This window comes from Platichthys flesus, chromosome 14 (assembly GCF_949316205.1).
Source record: "Platichthys flesus chromosome 14, fPlaFle2.1, whole genome shotgun sequence".
NCBI lineage: Eukaryota > Metazoa > Chordata > Actinopteri > Pleuronectiformes > Pleuronectidae > Platichthys > Platichthys flesus.
Window position 1 is genome coordinate 20,210,891 of NC_084958.1, and position 21,088 is coordinate 20,231,978.

The 21,088-nt window shown below is 44.8% G+C and overlaps 1 protein-coding gene across 4 annotated transcripts in view; it reads left to right on the forward strand.

The window, feature by feature from the left end:
- Positions 1 to 9,392, forward strand: part of LOC133968910 (receptor-type tyrosine-protein phosphatase mu-like) — a 147,093-nt gene extending 137,701 nt beyond the window's left edge. For 2 of the 4 annotated variants that reach the window (XM_062405163.1, XM_062405166.1), the window contains 9 exons: positions 63 to 217; positions 445 to 580; positions 2,634 to 2,783; positions 3,131 to 3,304; positions 4,004 to 4,135; positions 6,110 to 6,235; positions 7,280 to 7,443; positions 7,626 to 7,761; positions 8,411 to 9,392. In XM_062405163.1, the coding sequence (XP_062261147.1) occupies positions 63 to 217; positions 445 to 580; positions 2,634 to 2,783; positions 3,131 to 3,304; positions 4,004 to 4,135; positions 6,110 to 6,235; positions 7,280 to 7,443; positions 7,626 to 7,761; positions 8,411 to 8,464 (1,227 nt within the window). In that variant the 3' untranslated portion in view covers positions 8,465 to 9,392. The remainder of the gene's footprint in view (positions 1 to 62; positions 218 to 444; positions 581 to 2,633; positions 2,784 to 3,130; positions 3,305 to 4,003; positions 4,136 to 6,109; positions 6,236 to 7,279; positions 7,444 to 7,625; positions 7,762 to 8,410) is intronic. The other 2 variants (XM_062405165.1, XM_062405164.1) reach the window with 2 other exon arrangements.
- The last annotated feature ends 11,696 nt before the right edge of the window (positions 9,393 to 21,088 follow it).

Below are 21,088 nucleotides of genomic sequence, written 5' to 3' on the forward strand. Positions count from 1 at the left end.
CACTGTGTAACCTCTGTCTTCTCACCACATCTCTGCCCCCCCACCCCCGCTTTGTTCCTCAGAGAGGGGCTCACGAGATCCGGGAGATCCGACAGTTCCACTTCACGGGCTGGCCGGACCACGGCGTCCCCTACCACGCCACAGGGCTGCTGGGCTTCATCCGGAGGGTGAAGTCCAAGACCCTGACCAATGCTGGACCCATGGTGGTTCACTGCAGGTGAGTGGGTGCACTGGGAATGATCGCTGTCTAACCAGTTAATGTAGATCAAGTAAGGCTGCAGCTGTAAAATCTCCAAGTGAAAAACTTCTTATGTGCTTTTTATTACAAATTATATGAATAACCCTGTGAAATTATGACTATTAAAAACACATTAGTTTCTCTGCTGTACTTAGGAAGTCAAGCTGAAGTTTCTTACTGAGAATCGTCTGTTTGTTGCTCATCAGCGCCGGCGCCGGTCGGACCGGCTGCTTCATCGTCATCGACATCATGCTGGACATGGCCGAGCGAGAGGGCGTGGTGGATATTTACAACTGTGTGAGGGAGCTGCGCTCGCGGAGGGTCAACATGGTGCAGACTGAGGTACGGTGAATCTGGTGCCAGAGCCGGGCCGGTCCACTGAGACCCAGAGGAGTGGGGGGGAGGCAGTTTGACAGGCTGCCGCCATCAGACCTGGATTAACTAGTATCTCAGAGTGATTCTAAGCATAAGCCCCACTTCTCTGGTGCTCCAGAGCAAATGTTCCGAATTAAGAGTAAACAATGCAGAACTTATACTAAGTCCTTGTGTAATTGTTGAGGAAAACAAATCATTATCTGTCAATTTATTCGATATTAATTTAATAGTTACAGCGAGTCAGGAGGTAGAGGTTTTTAACCATTTTCCCAGTGACTGATGACTTATCTTTTAAAATGCAGCATAATTAGTTTAAATGTTTGCCGTCAGTCATTTTCTAAACTCATGACTTGTGTACTAATGACCACTGAGTATGTAATAATAATAATCTAGTAATGACTTCTGAGTACTCATAATAATAATAATAATTTTGTAACGTCTGCTAAGTACCCCTGTACTAATTAGAGTGCTCATGTACTAATTACTGAGTGCTCATGTACTAATGCAGTAATAACTACTGCGTAGTATTACCAACATGTTGACAGGTGTTGTGATCCTGACTCAAGATGGTGACCAGTGTTTATATTTACAGCAGCGTCATTAACGGCCAGAGCACATTTTTATTGTACACGATGTCATCGTTAAATTTGCCACCTTTTACTTTTTTTTATTTGATAATTTCTCATTTGCATCGACTGAAGTGCCCCCCTTCACTATTCCCATGGGTGCTCAGCACACGCACTTGGCAGCACACGCCATAATAAAAAGATTTAGAGGCTTGTAACTGACAGCGTTCAGCTCGTATTGACGGCTGAAAACCTCCCGGCTCATCCCGCAGCTTTACGCCAGCGTGGACCACCAGAGGACTTTGAGCTTTTTTTTGAACACCAGCCATCTGGAGGTGTCCATAGTCCCATTGAATGCATCATTTCCCCGTAATTCCCTTTAAATCACAAGCGTCATTGGATTTAATGGGCAAATGTTTCATCGCTGACGTCCTGAATTGGGATTTGAGTAACTGGAGACCAAATGTTGTTCACCCTGAGTCACTCTCCTGAAGTTCAGTGACCTTCAAAGTGTGTTTCCCCCTCGCAGGTGTTCGGGCTCGTTGGCACGGCTCCTTCCAGCCTGAGGCCAGACACCAGCTCTCCGACGCGGTTTAATCTGTCCGAGGAAATGAAAGGCCTCGTTGTTGTTTATGGTTTTATGAGCTGAGATAAGATCTATCAATCTGCAGATTGCACCTATCTCTATCGCCGACCCGCTCGCCCAGCCCGGCCCGGGCCGGTCAAACTCTCGGGCGAGCAGTTCACAATCTGCACCCGACTTAACAAATGGACAAACATCTGTCTGTAAATCTTTAAATCAGTGACCCCTGTGCATGTGTGCGGATTGTGGTCCGAAGTGACAGGAGGGTGTCAGCTGAAAATGTCACTTCAGAAGAGATTTGCGTCAAGCCTGCAGCCGTGTCACCGTCTCCACTGCTTGAGTGAGTGATGTGATAGAGGAGGGAATGTGTCCCCACTTCCTGTTTCCCTCTGCAGGACGTTCAGGGACAGCAGGGGTTGTTTTTGTTTTTTGAGATCTCCACCTCGCTCGTGCATCGATCGTGACGATAATCCAGATGAGATGTAAACCTTGCTGCACTCAGCGGGGGTTTAATAGGGTCATAACAAAATACCTGAAAAGGTCAAGGAATTCAAGAAAATGCCTCTTTACCGGCCCCGCGGAATATTTTAAGGTTTTTTAAAATGTCATGAAAATCTGGGTTTTGTAAGAAAAGGAAAAAATCTGCTCCGCACCAAAAAATGCAAAAATATGTAATGTAACCTTTGAACACAGACAATGACAAATATTAGTCACAGGAGCTGCCTTAGGGATAAAGAATAATCACGGTGAGGTTGAGGAAAGGTCAGTGAGCTCTTGAGGCACGCTGGCTCCTGTGTTTCCTGCTGCTGCCGGCCGGGTGCTGAGCTGTCGACTTCTGATGGATCCGCAATGAGGATGCTGTTTTTTGCAGGAGCAGTATGTCTTCATCCACGACGCCATCTTGGAGGCGTGCCTCTGCGGCGACACCACCATACCCGCCAGTCAGCTGCGCTCCGTCTACTACGACATGAACCGCCTGGACCCGCAGACCAACTCCAGCCCCATCAAGGAGGAGTTCAGGGTGAGAGGACACTTACATGCCTGTGTGTGAATCTGTAATTAAATTTGTCGTGTGCAGGATAAGTTTCAAAACAACGGTAAACATGTTGTGTCTCGCTGAGTGGCACCGCCCCCCTCTGGGCCAATCAGCAGCAGCTATATATCTCTTAAATGTGTAATAGCAGCACCCCTCCTCGGACCAATCAGCGCCATGCCCCTGAGTGTCATCACAGTCGCATCAGGGGAGTCGCTAACGTAACTGATTAAAGAATTGCATTGTTAATTACCATATTGGGAGGTAATTAGCCAAAGTGCCCCGCCCTTCCTCGTGTCGGTGTGACAGCCGGTAACTCTGCCTCCGCCTCACAGACGCTGAACATGGTGACGCCCACGCTGCGGGTGGAGGACTGCAGCATCGCCCTGCTGCCCCGGAACCACGAGAAGAACCGCTGCATGGACGTGCTGCCGCCGGACCGCTGCCTCCCCTTCCTGATCACCATCGACGGGGAGAGCTCCAACTACATCAACGCCGCGCTCATGGACGTAAGAGTCGAACGCAATGCATCACTTTGAAATGATAATTTGACCACTTGGCTATTTCCTGTTGTGTTCATTGTAAACGTGTAATGTGAGAGCAGGTCAGCAGGGGAGGGAGGAGGGAGGAGACACAGCAGGGGGCTAGGTAAGGTAGAAGAAACCAGACACATTCACCGAATCAACCAACGTGACCATAACCAGGTCGGTTAGAGGTTATAAATGTCGGTTTCGTCACATTTCCTGTAAATTGTCCCGCCCTCGTCACAATAATCTAAATTGCACCACGAGACGTAAGGAAAAAACAACACACAGCGATTTTCAAGTGACACATTTATTCAGGTGCGGCCCGAGCAGAGGTCACCTTGACGAGGCACGCGTGGTGTGATGGACTTTTTGGCTCTTGCCGGGATGGAGCAGGTGACCTCGGGATCCTCTCAGTTAACATAGGCTACGCTCGGGAGCCAGGAACCACATTAAAAGTGCAGCGTCCTGATAAAATCTCACCAGACATGAAATCTCCATTAGAAAACAACACTCAGCGAGCGGGCGGGGGGGTCAAAGGATGGAGGACATTTAGGAAATGGTTCTCGGTCTATTTTCGGGGGGGTGGGGGGGTTATCAGCTTCCAACCTGTGCAATATGCATGTGCTGCCTTCAGGGACATGTTTTTTTCGAACTCTGCTCTTGTCTCTGTTTTTCCTCCAGAGTTATAAGCAGCCCTCTGCGTTCATCGTGACCCAGCACCCGCTGCCCAACACGGTGAAGGACTTCTGGAGACTGGTGCTGGACTACCACTGCACCTCCATAGTGATGCTCAACGACGTGGACCCAGCCCAGGTAAACCCGACCTGATACGTGTGCACGTTCACTCCTACACAAACAACACACAACCATAATCCTGCGGGGACAATGCAAGGGGTGCGCTCGCAAAACAGGCGACGCGGGGAAGATTCCCTTTTCCCTCAGAAGTGTGTATCCGATGAAGTCACACAAACAGCGTGGGAACTGGATTCAGAGGGAGTTTGCTTTCTCTTTGTGCATCTGCAACCGCAAACACACACACACAGGTTTCCACGGAGCAGGTTTGAGAATGAGGCAGCCGCTGCACCGTGGAAGAGGACTTGCCATGAAAGCACAGCGAGATGGAGAGACAGGCCTGTGGAAGAGACTCTCCGGGTTTCTTCGCCCCGAGGCTCTGTCATAACACCCGGGGATCAAAGCCTGAAGCCAGGCTGCTCTCCCCATCCAAATCCCCCTTTCCCTCGGTGACTGGCTGAAAAGAAAAGGCCTTTCATTCAATATTCTCACTGTAGCCAGTCAGCCAGTCAGCCAGCCAAGGAAAGCAGCACAGGTGGGATGGGAGGCAGGCGGGGAGGCGAGGGAGGTGGAGCTGTACCGGCATCAGCATCTTTGGCTCTGCATCTGTTTGTCAGGTTTTGACGCACTCTCAAAGGAAGCTAGAGGTTCAGCTTTAGGTGCCACACAGAAGTGTTTTTGTTTGTTTGGAGTATGAGGAAAAAGAAGTGAGCATATATTTGTTTGTCCATCTGTATGCATGCTCTCTCATCCCTGTTATTTACCGTCTTCCCAGGTAGTCTGCTTTTCTTGTCCCCCCCCCCCCTTGTTTGTTCACGACGGTGTGACACTGCATGTGTGTGTGAGTCGGTGCGGAATCTGTCCATCTGTGTGTGTGTGTTTGTACACTTCCCAGTTGTCTGATTCAGAGCTATGTGAAGCTGGAGGTGTGCAGGCATGCAGGTGTGTGTTCTTAACTGGGCTTTCTCTCCCGAGGAGCGGAACTGGAGGAGATTTGGAAGCTTTCACGAGGTCGTCCCAGGAGTTTGTTTCTCCTTCTGAACTTTAAACACTGTTCCAGAGTTTGTTAGAAACACAACGGCTTCCTGTGATCGTTATTATCATTTTCTTTTTTGAAATAAATCATCGATTTTAATGATTAAATGGTTTAAAAATGTCGGTAAGTGTAGACAAATAGATACATCGTGAAACACACAAATTAGCTGAATTTAATAAAAGTATCTGTAAGTGAAATATTAAACATAGCTTTGGATTAATGTAGAATTATACTAATAATAGTTAGTTATACACAAGTAATGTAAACGTGTTTGCTAAATGTCACAGATGAAGTCGATCCATTACTTTCAACTAACCGATAAAATGTTTATAGATTTTGACAAATAGTGAATTAAGCTAAAATAAAGGCTCTAGGTGAAAAGTAAAAGAAATTGCAAATACCGTAGGTCTATGACTTTAAAATATTAATCAGACACTGGATATTGTGTCTGCGTGTGTGAGTGTGTGTGTGTGTAAGTCTGCGTGTGTGTTTCTGACGAAATCAGAACAATTAGCCGAGGTCTCTGAGGAATGTCTGTTTGATTTGTGGAACAAAGTGTCTGATGAGGAGGAGAAGCCTCTCGTCTGTGTTTGTAATGTTCAGTCTGTCAAAAAACATCTTCCGGCTTCTTGTACCAATATTCTCCAGTGAAGGAGCAGTTTGTCGTATTTAAGAGAGGAAGCTCATCACACTGAGGCAACTCACCTTATTCTGTCTGACTCTCGTATCTTTGTGTTTTTATCCCCAAATCCAACATCATTCACACACGTGTATAAACATTTGAAATCAATGCCAGATGGTTTCTGTTCCAAAACTAATGAATCATCTTTCTTTCTCTTTGTTTTTCTTGTGCTGTTCTTTTGTGTGTGTGTGTGTGTGTGTGTGTGTGTATGTGGCTGCATTTACCTGTCTGTTTGTGAATGTGTGTGTGTGTTTGTGTACGTGCCTCTTTTGTTTAGTTGTGCCCACAGTACTGGCCAGAAAACGGCGTCCACCGACATGGACCCATCCAGGTGGAGTTTGTCTCCGCCGACCTGGAGGAGGACATCATCAGCAGAATATTCCGGATCTACAACGCAGCGCGGGTACGTGACACACAGGAAACTCTCTGTCCTGATTCTCATTCAGAAAAATCCCTCTTTTTAAACACTAGTAGAAAACTTGGGTTAAAGCTTTTATTGGTGTTTCCTTCTCGGTCACATTGTTTAACTCGAATCAACTTTCATAGAATCAAGGTATTTGATATTATCAGTGTTTCACAAGCAAAAAGCTCAAATTAGAGAAGGATTAGGCAGAAAAAGATAGACAGCATATGTTTTCTTTTGTTGTTGTTGAACCCATCGTCTTAATCATCCTGGGACCCCCTCACATTCATCCTGGGACCCCATGCGGAGGCCTGACCTCCTGGTTGGGAACCACTGCTCCAGATTAATCCACATAACTGACATTTACTGGAACTACTGGAAATATCACCTATGGACATTGTTGACGATGTGTCTCATGGATTATCCAGACAAACTTGAGTTTCAATTCTTTGACCGTAACAAGCCAAAGTCACAGATTGTGTATCCAAACTGTGTAGACGCTGTTTCCTTCACAACACATTATTTAGACTGACCCCTTTAACTCCAAACTGGTCCTCATCACCGTGTGGACACGGTTCTGACCCGGGCCGGCTTCACCTGCCCTCACCTGCGTAAGCTCCTTACCTCCACTGTCTGTCTCAGGTCGTCGATAATCGCTCGGCACTTCACCGTGTCCTAACGTCCTCTGACCTGCAGGGGCACCGTCCGGCCTGTTAAGTGCAGTCCAGTCTAATCACACATGATCACTGACAAGTGTTATTGATCCATATGTCCGAGTGTGATGCAGCGGGTCTGCGTCTGCTCGGCTATCTCTGCAGCCATGACTGTGCTCGTCCATCACCCTCGTCCATCTGCTCCTCCATCTCTTCTTGGCCTTTATCCATCTCTCGTCCTACTTGTCGCCATCGAGGCTTAGCTCGGCCCCCGCCTCAGTCTGATTGTATCTCTGCACAGCAGCGATTACCCCCCCTTTTGTGTGTGTTTGTGTGTTAACCTGGGATAACCGGTGTGTCCTCCTTACCCCCCCCCCCCCCCCCCCCACAGCCTCAGGACGGCTACCGGATGGTGCAGCAGTTCCAGTTCCTGGGCTGGCCCATGTACAGGGACACGCCCATGTCCAAGCGCTCCTTCCTCAAGCTGATCCGACAGGTGGACAAGTGGCAGGAGGAGTACGACGGGGGCGAGGGACGCACTGTGGTCCACTGTCTGTAAGTTCCCCCCAACACACTCTGCAGGAGGAGGCTCAGTCAGTGTGCACATTTAAGATGAAACATCTCCACCTAGTGACCGAGAAGCTTCACTGCATCAAAATACAACTCCTCAGCTCCTCACTGTGAGCTTTACCCGTCTATTCCAAACTCAAATGTGATGTCCTCCGTCTCATCTGTAGGAACGGAGGAGGCCGCAGTGGAACCTTCTGTGCCATCAGCATCGTGTGTGAGATGCTGCAGCACCAGCGCTCGGTGGATGTGTTCCACGCCGTCAAGACTCTGAGGAACAACAAACCCAACATGGTGGATCTACTGGTGAGAAGCCCTTTCAGCAGTTATAACTTCCTGATAGTGCCACCTGGTTTTTAAAGCCTTGCTCCACTACTAGGTTTGAGCATAATGCATATTATGTGTCTTATTAAAGCTAATTACATAAAGTTAGTGCCACTTTTTTTGCATAATTAGCAGTCACAGGTTTTGGTTCATGGCCTTTGACCTTTGTTGAATTCTAGAGCTACTTTCTCTCAACCTCTATTTTCTGTTGGCTTTACTTTGTTTTCTATTCAATGAGGGTTTAAGAAAACAAAAAATGAATCTTTAAAAGCTTTCTGCAAGTGGGAACTGGGCGAGATGGCCACAATCACATCAATATAAATATTTTAACATAAGTCGATATCGATGATTATCACGATAAATGTCACATTTTTTTATTTATGTTCTGTTTAAAGACTGATTTTTGCTCCTGAATGAAGCTTTGTGTGACCAAGTCTAATTTTGATATCTTGAAAATATGCACTACTGCTACAGCAGAATATCAGTTGACCCTAATGTGTGTTGAAGTGGTGTCCACTTTCAAAATGTCCTTTAAATTTAGCTAATAATAATATGTATTTAATCAAATGACCAGGTAGCGGTGTCTTTTCATTCTCTCTAATGTTTCCTCTGTTTGAATCTCCTCTTTCAGGACCAGTACAAGTTCTGCTACGAGGTGGCGCTGGAGTACTTGAACACTGGGTAACTGGGAGCGACTGAACCCACCAGAGACTCAAAGCTTGGGACCTTACATGTGTGCATTGTGCTAAGAGTGTGAGTGTGTGTGTGTGTGTGTGTGGTTGTGTGTGTGTTCCTGACCCAACAGGAGCGAGGTACACACCACACATGCAGCTCCTCTCACCAACCAGCTCCTTTCTTCTCCTGGTCTTCAGTCGGTGTAAATGGGAAAGGAAGGAGAGTTGTACAGCGTTTAAATATAAACCGCAGCCTGCGTCTGTCATTAGCGGCTGAAGGGAGCCCAGCAGGAGCACAATGAGGTTTTATTTTTTCTCCTGCAGTGAGTCGCCTCTTCTCTGGATCTCTCTCTCCGTTTCCGTCTCTCTCTCCTCCGCCGCCGCCGCCTGTGGTTCCCGTGGATGTTGCCTTGATGCTGATTGGACGACGAGGATCGAATCCAGTTTCTCTGTGGAATGCGATGCACTGTACATAATGAAATGTGTTATTTTTATTCTTCTGTTGTTTATTTTTTTTGCTCAGCTTATTAATTTTTGAAAAAAAAGTCATTGAATGCAGGAGCTCAAAGCCTAAATGTTACTAAATGTCCTGTGAATTGATGACTTCTGGGTGATTGTTGCTTCATCACTGTTTGCTGGGGGCAGCTGGCTCGGTCTACATCTGCTTACCCTCCTCCTCCTGTGCAGGGATCCAAAGCTTTATTTGCACTTCCATTGAATTCTCGTTGTGCATATTGTACATATTTCTGTAGATTATTTATTCACGGTACGTAATTCCTTTGTGACTCGCAGTAAGTGACAATCATGTGTTCTATCGGTTTGTTTTATTGACTGTATTGTGTGCTCTCTTTTTTTTTGTTCTGGTCATCTTGGATGACAGATTGATTCCATTGTAAAGAAAAATGATATTCTATAAATGTATCTACATTATAAACATTGGGATTCTTGTATCTCTGCCTCTTTTTTGAGTGGAGCCTGGAAAACATGAGGTCAGGGCGACATCTGCTGGAGAGATGAGGAAAAATAACACGACAGATTTTAGTGTTAACATCATCATGTCTTAGAAATAAACTTATACCAATAGAGTTTGGTTTGAAGCACATTTGTTGAATGGACTTTTATCCTGGAGTCACATGACTTCATTGAAACTGAACCATGACGATAAGAGTTTAAAAAGGTTCAAACTGTGACTGGAGACAAATTCTGTAAATGTTTAAGTTTGGAGATTCTAGTTCAGGTGTGGTCACAGTAAAAAGATACTTTAAATAATGAATAATAGCATGTTACTACATATTGTTCTTCTGTAAAAGCAGTGTTGAACTCGAGCAGCCGCCAAAAACATCTGTCACCTCCTGCAGGTTAGCTGCAGTAGTGCAGCGGTTTTCAGCCACAGAAAGACACGAGCAAATCAAGCAAATCGATAATAGAATAAAAATAAATTAAATACGTACTTGCATACATACACCCTATAATATACCTGGATATACCATATTATATAGCTGAATATATAATGAACAGAGTACCTTCTAGAATTTGATTCTAGAAGGTCCCATCGAGACGAGATTAATTGTAATAGCCTACAAACCTTTTACAGGCCTTCATGAAACTGGGCCTTCACTCTGATCTCAGCTACAAACCTGTACAAACGATTCGTATACCGGGAAATAATTAATCATGTTAACGCCTCAAAACTGCCTCTGTGGTTGTTTCTGTTTCAGTTGGTCCAAGACCACATGTTGCATGATGACTTGCACACGCATGTAGACATCTAAAAGGTTCAACTTTACCCGCCTCACTATTACGTCTGTTAAACTGTTGTATCGTATCAAGGATTTACATCGTACCTGTCAAGTGGATGTGAGTGATGGAGCCATCGAAATTAAGAATCATAAGAAATCATTAAATATGGCCTCTTTATTTCTACAGCATAAATGCAGTATCAAGTTTACTTCCAAATACTTACAGAAGGTGGACACAATAATATGAACACTTCAAATACTACAGCTCAGAAATACACACTTCCTATGTTCAGGGTTATTTTATTTATTATACCTCTAAGGTAGCAAAGAAGTTTATACTGGTGTATTGGGCTACACTATATTTAAAAGTTTTTGATTTGCTGAACAGAAATAAGTTTTTAAAGCATTTAGACCATGAGTTTATTTTTCCTTTTGTCCGTCTCTCTTTCATAGACACTAAAGTTTTACATGATGAGGGTGTGATGAGTTTGACAAGTTGGAACTAGAACATGCACTTCAGCTCCTTTCAAAAGATTTAATTTGAACAAACCACAGTGACACCAAACCTTCACTGGTTCCTCTGACTGACAGCCGGAGACAAACACCTCACAGTTAAAACAATAGCTGGCTCTAAAAATGAGAAGCTTGTCAAGCACCTGCTCAGAAACAAAGGACTGACGCACACTGTTGTGTAGTGGATGAATATAGAACAGACGTGTGCAGAGACTTCAGGAGGATTTGTGCGTCAGCCAGAACGTTTGAGGTCCCCCTGAAAACAGCTGAACACGGATCAGAGACTAAAGCTCTGAGCAGGACTCAGTATTTAATGTACTCACACTGTTAAAGTATCAAGATGTACATTTGAAAACGTAACTAAAGGAAACAGGGAATTATTGGTTACACCAGTCGAGGAACTTATTGGAAAACAAATCCAAACTACTTTTACAATTTGATAAACATTTTTTGTTTGTGGGGTTAAAACCAGTCAGCGTTTGGAAGTAGGTTTATTTATTAAATAACTGTCTTATGAAAGCTTATGTTCATTTACTCAATTAGAATTAAATAAATTAGTAATAAAGCTAATATCAGTAAAACCTGGAACTTCTAGAGCCACTGTGAGACCCGCACTTCTTTATTTGTTTGGTGTTTGCTCCCCCTGGTGGTGTCCCTAGGAACCTTTCATAAACCCTGGAATAACCACAACTACTACTACTATCACTTGTACTTCTACTACTATTACTAATACTACTACTGCTAGTGATATTATAATAAATAATGTTAATAATGTTAATAATGAAAAATATGCTTCACAAAAGGATAAATACAACAATAAAACATTAAAACAAAATCAATAAGATTCCATAAACCAATTTGATTTCACAAGGATTATTATTATTTCGTATTATTTTGTTATTATGTCATCAACAACAATAAACACAATTTAATAGCAATAACAATGATCATAATAATAATGATGTCTCTTACTGCTGCCCACGGTCAGGTCATGTGAGCTCACACACTCCAGAGATCCAGAGTGTGTGAGAGTCTCAAACCAAACAAACCTCTTGTCACTGGAGCACTCGAGCTTCAGCCTGCTGCTGTAAAACCAGCTGTTTGTCCTTTTCACTGTGGGCAGCTCTGAGAGAACCGACTCCTCATAAAACCATTTGAAGAGCAGCCAGTTGTAGTTGATATTCACCAGCAGACTGTGAGGCTTTGGAAGCTGCATGGATCCGTTAGCAGACAAGAAAACACTGAGAGTCAGTTTGATGTGGAGAAAAATCAGATTAGATATTAAAATCTTGTTTCTGTTGGTTGTATTTCACCTTTTGCCTCGTGCATCGGTTGGTTTGTTGGTTTTTCAACGGGGTTACGCCAAAACTTGTAAACAGAATGATGAGAGATGAGACACAAGCCTAGAGAGAGAGCCTTACTTTATGGAGTTGATCCAGGAACAGGATTTAAAATTGTAAAATAAGATTTTTTACATATTTTTCAGGGACATTCAAGTTGCCGATATCTATAAATATGTGAAATTTGATGCAGCCTAATTGAATTGAAGTTGACCGTTGGGCCTTTGAGTACAGTCTAGTTTTCTTCCTGCAGTGATGTAGCTGCAACTTTCCACCACAAGAGGTCATTAAATCATGGTCTCTGAGGATGTGCTTCCTCATTTTGAATCTCTCCCTCTGATATTACGTTGTTATGCAACTTGTGGCCATACTTGTGTTATTAGGACCAGAAATGCAGCACTGTCAAATCACCATGTGCACGATGTCCATGTTTACCTGAGTTCCACATCTCAGCTTAAAAAAGAAAACAGCCAACAGCACAAGTTTTTACTGGTTCTGTCTTTCATCCACTGGTTTGTCTCTGCTCGAAGGAAGAGGGAATCTCCGGCAGAGCCTCGTGGAAGCTGAAGGTCTCATCTTCTCCTTTTTACACAACGTTCCATCTGGTCAGAGCTGCAGGCGCCGTGGCACCAGGGAAGGTTTCACATTTCAGTGCAACACTGCTGGTGAGTTATTCCTCTGTTCACACACGGAGGGCAGAGGAGCAGAGGAGCAGAGGAGTGTCAGGGTAGAGGGGGAAAGGACGTGTGGAGCTCAGACGAGGAGCGGATCAGGGATGAGATGTGGACACACAAACACACACGCAAAAGAGCTGAACAGTCTAATGCCACATCAGCAACAGAAATCTGTACCGATGAGTCAATACAATGAATCTAAACTAAGAAAACGACAAAGACTGCTAGACAACTGGTCTCAGACTCGTCGTTCATCAGGGTTTGATGCATGAACACAAAAACTATAAATCAAAATTCTGATATAAGTCAATTATTTGCTATATTGATTGGAATACTGAGCAGGCCTAGTGGACACGAACCATAACCCTGACACAAAACAACCACAATAGGATGCAAAACTACACAATAAGACCAAAGGTACTAAAACCATTGGTCTGTCGAAAGATGCAAACCCACTTATTACGAAAAGATTGAAGACACAAAACAATCTGGCACAACCCGACAAGGAGACAGAATAGAGACTTGACAAAACACAATTGCCAAAAATAAAGAGGGACACAATTCAAAATGACCACAAAGTTGTACAAAATGATCACACACTCATGGAAAGACTCTGGAAACAACCACAAAGAGACGCACAACTGTTTAAAACAACTACAATAACACATAAACAACGACAAAATTATTAAAATATGCAGTAAAATGTATTGAAGATCTTAATACAAGTTATTTATTCCAAAACCTCAATCATAACTTGCCCCCCAGACATCGTTTTGCAGGTATCGAGTTCCGCATATTTCCAACACAGTAGGCAGTGCATTGAATGCATGAATATTTGATGAGCTGCCTGCAACTGAGAAGAGCAAAGCAAAGTTGCTGCTGCTGCAAATGCATCGTCCCTGGGCTGATAGATGTGGCGTGGCGTGTCCAGGAGGTGGCAGTGCGGAGCAGAGGACGGACACACGCTCTTGACACAGTGGAAGTCAACAGCAGCTTCAGGCTCAGTTCAGCTCTGAGCTCATATTCAATGTTATGATTCAACAAATTCAACATTTTCCTTATTTCAACACGGTGTGAAATAAGGAAAATGTTGTTTTATTTAAATTCCCAGAACATGATACGAGCAGATTTGTCTTGTTTGTGTTGATTCGATGATTCAGCACTTTTTTGTGTCATGGATGGAGGAGTAGTTGGGTTGCTGTGGTTTGTTAGGAGCACATTGTGTCTCTTCCCTCCACACTGCACCCGCACATTGAAGCCGTGAACACAATATCTCCTCACACTCCGTCCCCTCTGCGCTGATGTAACAATGTAATGAACAAACCCCTGAATAATTAATCAGCCTGCAATTGCCAATGAAAGATTAAGTGTTGAGTTTTCTCATAATCAAGATGCTGCACGGAATTACAGGCAAACAACCCTGCAGCGCGCACACACACACAAAGACACACACACACACACACATCACTGCAGATTTCCACACGTCTGCACACGCATGCACAACAACAACACACACACACGCAATCCACACAGAGGTCAAAGAGCAGCAGAAGCAACTGGAGCAAAACAGCATGTCTCTATCTCCAGGGACTGGATTATTCTCTCTTCTCTTCTCTCTCTCTCTCTCTCTCTCTCTCTCTCTCTCTCTCTCTCTCTCTCTCTTTCTCTCTCTCTCTCTCTCTCTCTCTCTCTCTCTTCCTTCATCTCTCAGCCACCAACACCTCCACCACTCCCACTCACCCCCACCACCCTCATTTCTTTGCTTTTCCACCACAAACAGTCCTTCAGGCTGAGCATGGAGTGGACGTCATCTTCAGTTGGCCCCATGTGGCTTTCTGCTGTGTGTATTTTGACTGACAGTGACAGAGAGGTCTTGATGTAAAAAATGTAAACTCCCCCCCGACCCCCCCCCCCCCCTTGATGTGATTTGAATGTGGCCACATTTCAAACTATGTCAAGTTCTGCTGGCGATCTCTAACATTTTGAAAAAGCTTCTTATCCCCTGTTCCTCCTTTCTGCAGAATGATGTCGCAGCTGTTTTGAGCCGACTTCCAATAATTCAGCATATTTGCTTTTTTCGGTTTTGCAGCTCTGCCATCGAGCGTTTTGCCAAAGGGGGAGCGGGCGATCAATCAATGGACCGGCTCAACATACAAAAAACCGCCCCTGTCGAGCCTCTCACATCCGAGGCAAATCCATATCTCATATTTCCTCCATTTTCATGCAGATGGGGGGGGGGGGTGGGAGAGAGAGAGATGTCTCTGCGGCCTCCCGATAGTGTTGCTATCCCCCCGACAGTTTGATGTGATTGCATTGTCAGCCCCGTGAGGCCGCCGGGGCTCGAGTGCTCCTCCTGGTTGCAGGCTGGATGTGAGGTGGAGGATGGAGGAAACAGTGCTGCTGGGCACAGACGTTAGCATACATTTTTCAGAAGCTTGAGACTACATATTTTAGAAGTTGCGAGCTCAGTGTCAACCCACAAGTGCACAGCCTAGTTTGGTGAAAGGCTGCCGTATTGCATCACTGCTTTTCCTGCTTTCTGTGGACACAACATGAAACATCCTCATTCTCTCCTGTTTTGCATTTATATCTTGTATTTATTTTGTTTTGTTTGTTTTATGTATAGTTATTTCTTTGCTTATGTGAAGTACTTATTGTGTTTTTGTAGTACTTATTGTGTTTTTAAGTTTTATGCTCAATGTATGCACCTTTTTTACAAAAGAAAATTCCAGGTAGCTGTGAACCTACTTGGCAATAAATCCTTTCTGATTCTGATTCTGATTCTGAAACAAATCATGCACACTCGTACACACACACATGCACAAACTCACACACGCACACATGCACACACATGCAGTATTTGCTGATGTCGCAGGATCAACTCCCATCATGTCATAAAATACCGAATATACAAACCGATATTGAGAATGCGCCCGAGGTCAAGTCAATCTCATTTCCTGCAACCCGGGGGGCGGGGGGGGTGACGACCTGGCCTCCATGTTGCTGTGGCAGCCAACATCCCCTATCTGCATATGACCAGTCTGTTGCCATAGCAGCCCTGTGGAGCTCAACTGCCAGTCAGTCTAGCAGAGAAGACGAGTGAACCAGTGGTGCCCCCCCCCCCCCCCCCCCATCCAGAGAGGCCTGCGTGTCTTCATCTGTTGCCATGGCACCATAATAGCGTTCTGGATGGATCTGGCGTGGCGGGGAGTCAGTTCCTTTATCTCCCGACACATTATATCGAGCCGAGCTTGCCTGTGTTCGGCGCTCGCGGACAAAAGGAGCTTGAAGGGGGGGGGGGGGGATAGGGGGGTGAAGGTAGATGTCAAGATAGTGAATCTATATTGAGATCAAGAGCGGCGCTGCACTTAGATGTGGTAATAATTAGGAGCTACACGGAGACGGTGGATGTTCGGGAGATGTGGACTCCGGAGCTGACTCGTGTGAATGTGCTTGTGTGGCGTCACACCAAGCCTTCGAGGTGATGGTGAACCTGCGAGCGCAGAGGAAGTCAGAGAGCCAGGTTCTCTACACTATTAAGTGGAGATGCACTCCAATATGCAAAGGCCCCTTGAGTCCCGTTAATTTAAAGCAAGCCTTATAGCTGAGGTCGCATTATGTTTCCCAGTGGTAGTAACAGGCTTCCTAACCCCTCTGCTGCCATAAGGCGGCTAAAAACCAAACTACTCCCCCATGAAATCACATTTACATCCACTGGATCCAGAATTATGCACTGATGATGATTTCCTAAAATATGTGAGTTATTTTATCAAGATTCTCTGATGAATCTCTGAGATATCTCCCAATGTTAAAAAACAAAGCATTTGTCCCATCTTTCCACCAAGTTTCATTTATTTTGAATAATTTAAATAATAATGACTCACCAAAAAATGTATTTGTTGTTTTTCTCTCATTAGAAACTGCTCCACGGTTTTGTGTTTTAATTAATGATGCACAAAGCATTGAAGGGGCGTTACACAACTGTTCACCTCGAGATGAGGTGAGATGTGTTGTTTTAATTTGCATGAGCAGATCTCCTCTCACCACTCGGATGCACCAATCACGATGTGCAGCCTCATGGAGACGGTCCCTGTGCAGCAGCAGCAGTGGTGCTCTCGTTTCATGGTGACCTGCCAGGTTTTGCCTGTGGTGAGAATATAGAAGAGTCTTTTGGTCACCTCACTGTGAGGACAACGGGAGTTAGCATGGTGACTCATGTTCAGCTCTCCTGACCCCTGCTTACCCTTTTGGAAAAGACAGACGATGCCTAGCTGCTCTGCACAGTGCTGCGTGGCAGAAGCAGCATCTTTGGAAAAGTGTATCTCACTCGTCTGTTCCTCTCTCAGGTCTTTCAATGGGAGATTAAATCATAGGTCATTCTCCTGATGTTCTCCTGGAGTGTGATGTTGCATCAGGGCAGGAACCTTCCTCTTTTAAGACCCAGATCTCTGGTTCTGCAGAATTAAATTAAACTGACAATGCTCGGGGTCTTCCGATCACAACATGAGATCATGGGAGTTGTTGTCTTCACCACCATTGCCGATTAAAGACTCGGTCTTCCAGGATGAGGTCATGTGTAAAGTTTTATTCTGAGTTTGAACATCGTCAAGTCAACAAAATACATTTTAATGAGGAACTGTTACATCTTTAAATGTCCGACCTAAACATGTTGCATATGGATGATTGTCATTCCCCAACAACCTCCTTTCAACCATCAAAAAACAGGTATTTTAGAGGGCAAACCAATGACCTTACGTCTCACCATGGATCTGTCACAGTTCACATTGATCACAGAAATCAAAACTTCACCTCCAGTGTCTCCTGCTCTCTCTCAACACGATTCTTCCGAGGAGAGAAATGTACATGAGAAGGAAATGATCCAAGTCGTCTGTTTCCGCCTTGAGGATGCATCCAACCTTATAGCCATAAAAAAATCTTTAAATACTTTCCCTGCTGTCAATCAGATCTCTTTCTGCATCCCCATCTGTCCATCACTAGAACCTGCAGGGGGCCCAGCTTGGAACATCCTGCTATCAAACGTACGAGTCAGCGATCTGCTCTCATCACGTCAGGCGCCAGAGGGCCGTCTGTCTCGGGGCCGCTCTGTCTCGAGGCCTTTCTTCTTCTCAGATGTTGGCGTTTCGCTCCTCTGCTCTGTAGCAGGAGCGGCCTTCGGGTAAACTCCTCCTTCTGAAAACCATCCCTTTAATCTCTTCGGGCAAATCTGCCACCAGTGGATGAACTACATCCTGATTACATCCTCAAGATAAGAACAATAAAGCTCCCGGCGCCAAGCAATCGAAGGGGAAACGCTTTGCTGGTTTGATGAATTGTAATGCAGGTCACGAGATGCTGATGTCAGGGTCACACTTTGCTGTTACCAGTAGGAGCCCATTGATCCAGTTGCCCTTGTGCCTGACGAACAGGCTTTTTGGCTGCTGTTTAATGGTTTCTCCTGGCACCCGGTCGGCCCGGCTCAGGAGCAGCTCTGCATTATTTTAATGCGCCCAGGTTTCTGCTGTTGATTGAGTCGCCTCCTTCATTAATGGACCCGGGGAACATGACAGACACTTCATTTCAGTCGCTCCTCAGATCCTGCAGAGCTTCGCTGAGATTAGGTGCAGCGGGAAAACACACTCGCCGCATAAATTAGCTGCAGGGAAACATTTGTCAGTGAACAGAAATACATGGGGGAACATTTCGGGAAACAATTCAAGCTGTTTCTGCGTTTTCCCCCCATTGTCCTTAAAGCTACTGTGACAATCCTGCAGGGGAAATAAATGTTTTTATTATAAAACAAATTTAAACCTAGTTATTAAAAGTTTAGGGTTATGCTGCAGAAACTAAAATATAAAGCCAGTCAGCGTTACAGACTATAAGAGATTCTCCCTACCCTGTCTAGTGCCCCTGAGCAAGGCACCTTACTCCCCCAACATCTGCTCCCCGGGCGCTGTACATGGCTGCTCACTGCTCTGTGTGTCCTGCATCAGATGGGTTAAAAGCAGAGGTTAAATTCCCCTACAATTGCATGAGTGTGTCTGTGCATGTCTCTGCATGTGTGTTGGATAAATAAATAAATGTATCTTAGATACCGAAGCTTTTTTTAAAACATGTCCACTGACTATCTCTGATTTGTGTGTGACTGCTCCCCAGAGTCTTTTCCATGAGGAAGCACGTGTCCTGCTCATTGATTTTCAAACACATCCATCGTCGTATAGTGAATAATCGACCGTGCACATGGACGGTGTGTGAGCATTAATATCAAGCAAAGACGGAGCACGTGAGTAACCGCTGTGCTCGGCCCCATGCGTGTCCATAATCCGGTTTAACCAGAGGAGTCACTCAGTCACCGTCCCGCCGCTCGCTGTGCGTCTTCAGGGACGGAGGAGAGCGATGAGTAGGCGCTCTCTCTCCGGACACTTTGGTCCGTGGCCAACGTACACACCGGGCTCTGTTGTTTCTGTTTCCGTCTCTGCTCCACTTCTCCGTCTCCCACTCACATGCTCTGCAGACCCGGCAGAAGGTGAGAACCGTGGAGCGAGGAGAATGTCTGAGGGATTTTTTTTACACAACATGTTCCGCCGCCTGTGCTGGCACAATATTTACTATAATGACCGGTGCTGTGATAAATCAGGCTTGTTTTTGCTCTGGCTCAAGGAAATATGACAAAGAGGTTTCTCACAAAGGTCTGACATCTTGGTGTTGCTCTTGATTTTGGTCTTAACGTGACCTCTGACATAATGTGACGTGGTTCTTTAGCCACGTTAGCAGCTCTGTGGCTGTAGCACTGCAGAGTTTGAGACTAAATGCTATCGGTGCTATGCTAACATGCTCACAATGATGGCGTTAAATGGTTTATGGCGTTAAATTCAAAATGACAGGATCACTCAAGTTATTACCATAGATTGTATATATGGCCGCTCCCCAAAAGTGAAGCTAAGCGTCTCTACTTCCCCCTGGTGGCTGGCTGCAGTGTAGGTCATAAACCCCGCCTCCTCCATGTTAGCAAACGGGACATGGGACAAACTTAAAAGTCAAAAAGTGCACATCAACTAAATTCTTAAAGATGTTTTTTTGTAATTTGAGGTAGTTCTTGTCACACCCTTCCTCCAACAGATGAGCTGAATGAATAGACTTCAGTGGGAACAGCATCTCTAGAGCCTATAACATACTGTAAGTAAAAAAGCACTGGTACGTGCAGAAGAAATGTAAGTCATCTCTTGCTGTTTGTAGTTGAAACTGGCTTCTTACTGGTCAGTCAACTGTGGCTGCGGGCCACATACAAAGATCCATTTTCATCCCAGCGCACCTGTTCTCTGATCTCCGCACGGTTCTGTTTAATATTAAAATTGAAAATTAAAATGTAAAATTCGTATCTCTATGTACGGCTTCGCTCTGCAGCACATCCCCATCCTGCCGATATTAAATATTCATGATTTTCTCGGGTCGTCTGTTCCAACACCAAATCAAAAAGGTGTTGAAGCCGATTGTGTTTTTGCTTTTATCTTTTATTTTTCTTTCAACCAGCGATCAAATTTATACAGAAGTCAGCTCAGCTCCTCTCACTTCAAACAAAGCATTTGATTTGGTTTTCCAACCTGATGCTGTTCCTGGGTCAGTCTCACAGACGCTCATCGGCTTCACATCCAGATGCAGCAAGCAGCTGTTTTAATGCGAAGCTGTGATAAACACACGGTTTGTTACTGACCGAGCACCAAACAGACAAGGTTGGCAACGAGCTGGTGTTTATAGTGGAGCATAAGAGCGGCTGATATTTCCCTCTGGAGATGGTACAGCAATAACAGAGCTGGAGGAAGAGTGTATATTGGATTTACTGTTATCAGGTGGCATGAAGCACAAGTCGGGAGAAAAGCTAATTGTGCTCTTGTATCTGCTCGATGTTAAAAGAAGCAACTGTTTGCTAACTTTTAAAGTGGAAACATCTCAGAGTTCTGTTTGCAGCTTGTTCCCAGGGGTAGAGAATATTAATGTGGGTTCAAATTGTTTAAAAGAAGCAGAAGAATAAAAAATACTGTCCTATAATGTTATTTTTCTTAATGAGAAACACTTTGTACACTACCTGAGCTTGAACTAATTTTACGATATATGTTTACCTCTTAGTTTTTTCTCTTGATCAAAACTTCTCATTGTTTCTATTCTTTGTGTCTTTTCCTGATCATAAATATTTTTACAGAGGATCAGTTATGGACGTATGTAACAAATATCACCTGTTGCTGCCACTGAGGTCAGAACCACGCTCTTAACAATCACTCTGTTTTAAAGTGGCCCACTAGCATTTCAAAAGCATTTAACGCTAATGCAAGAGCCACAGCTCAACCGCACAAGCTAGAGAAAAAGCTACGGTTTGT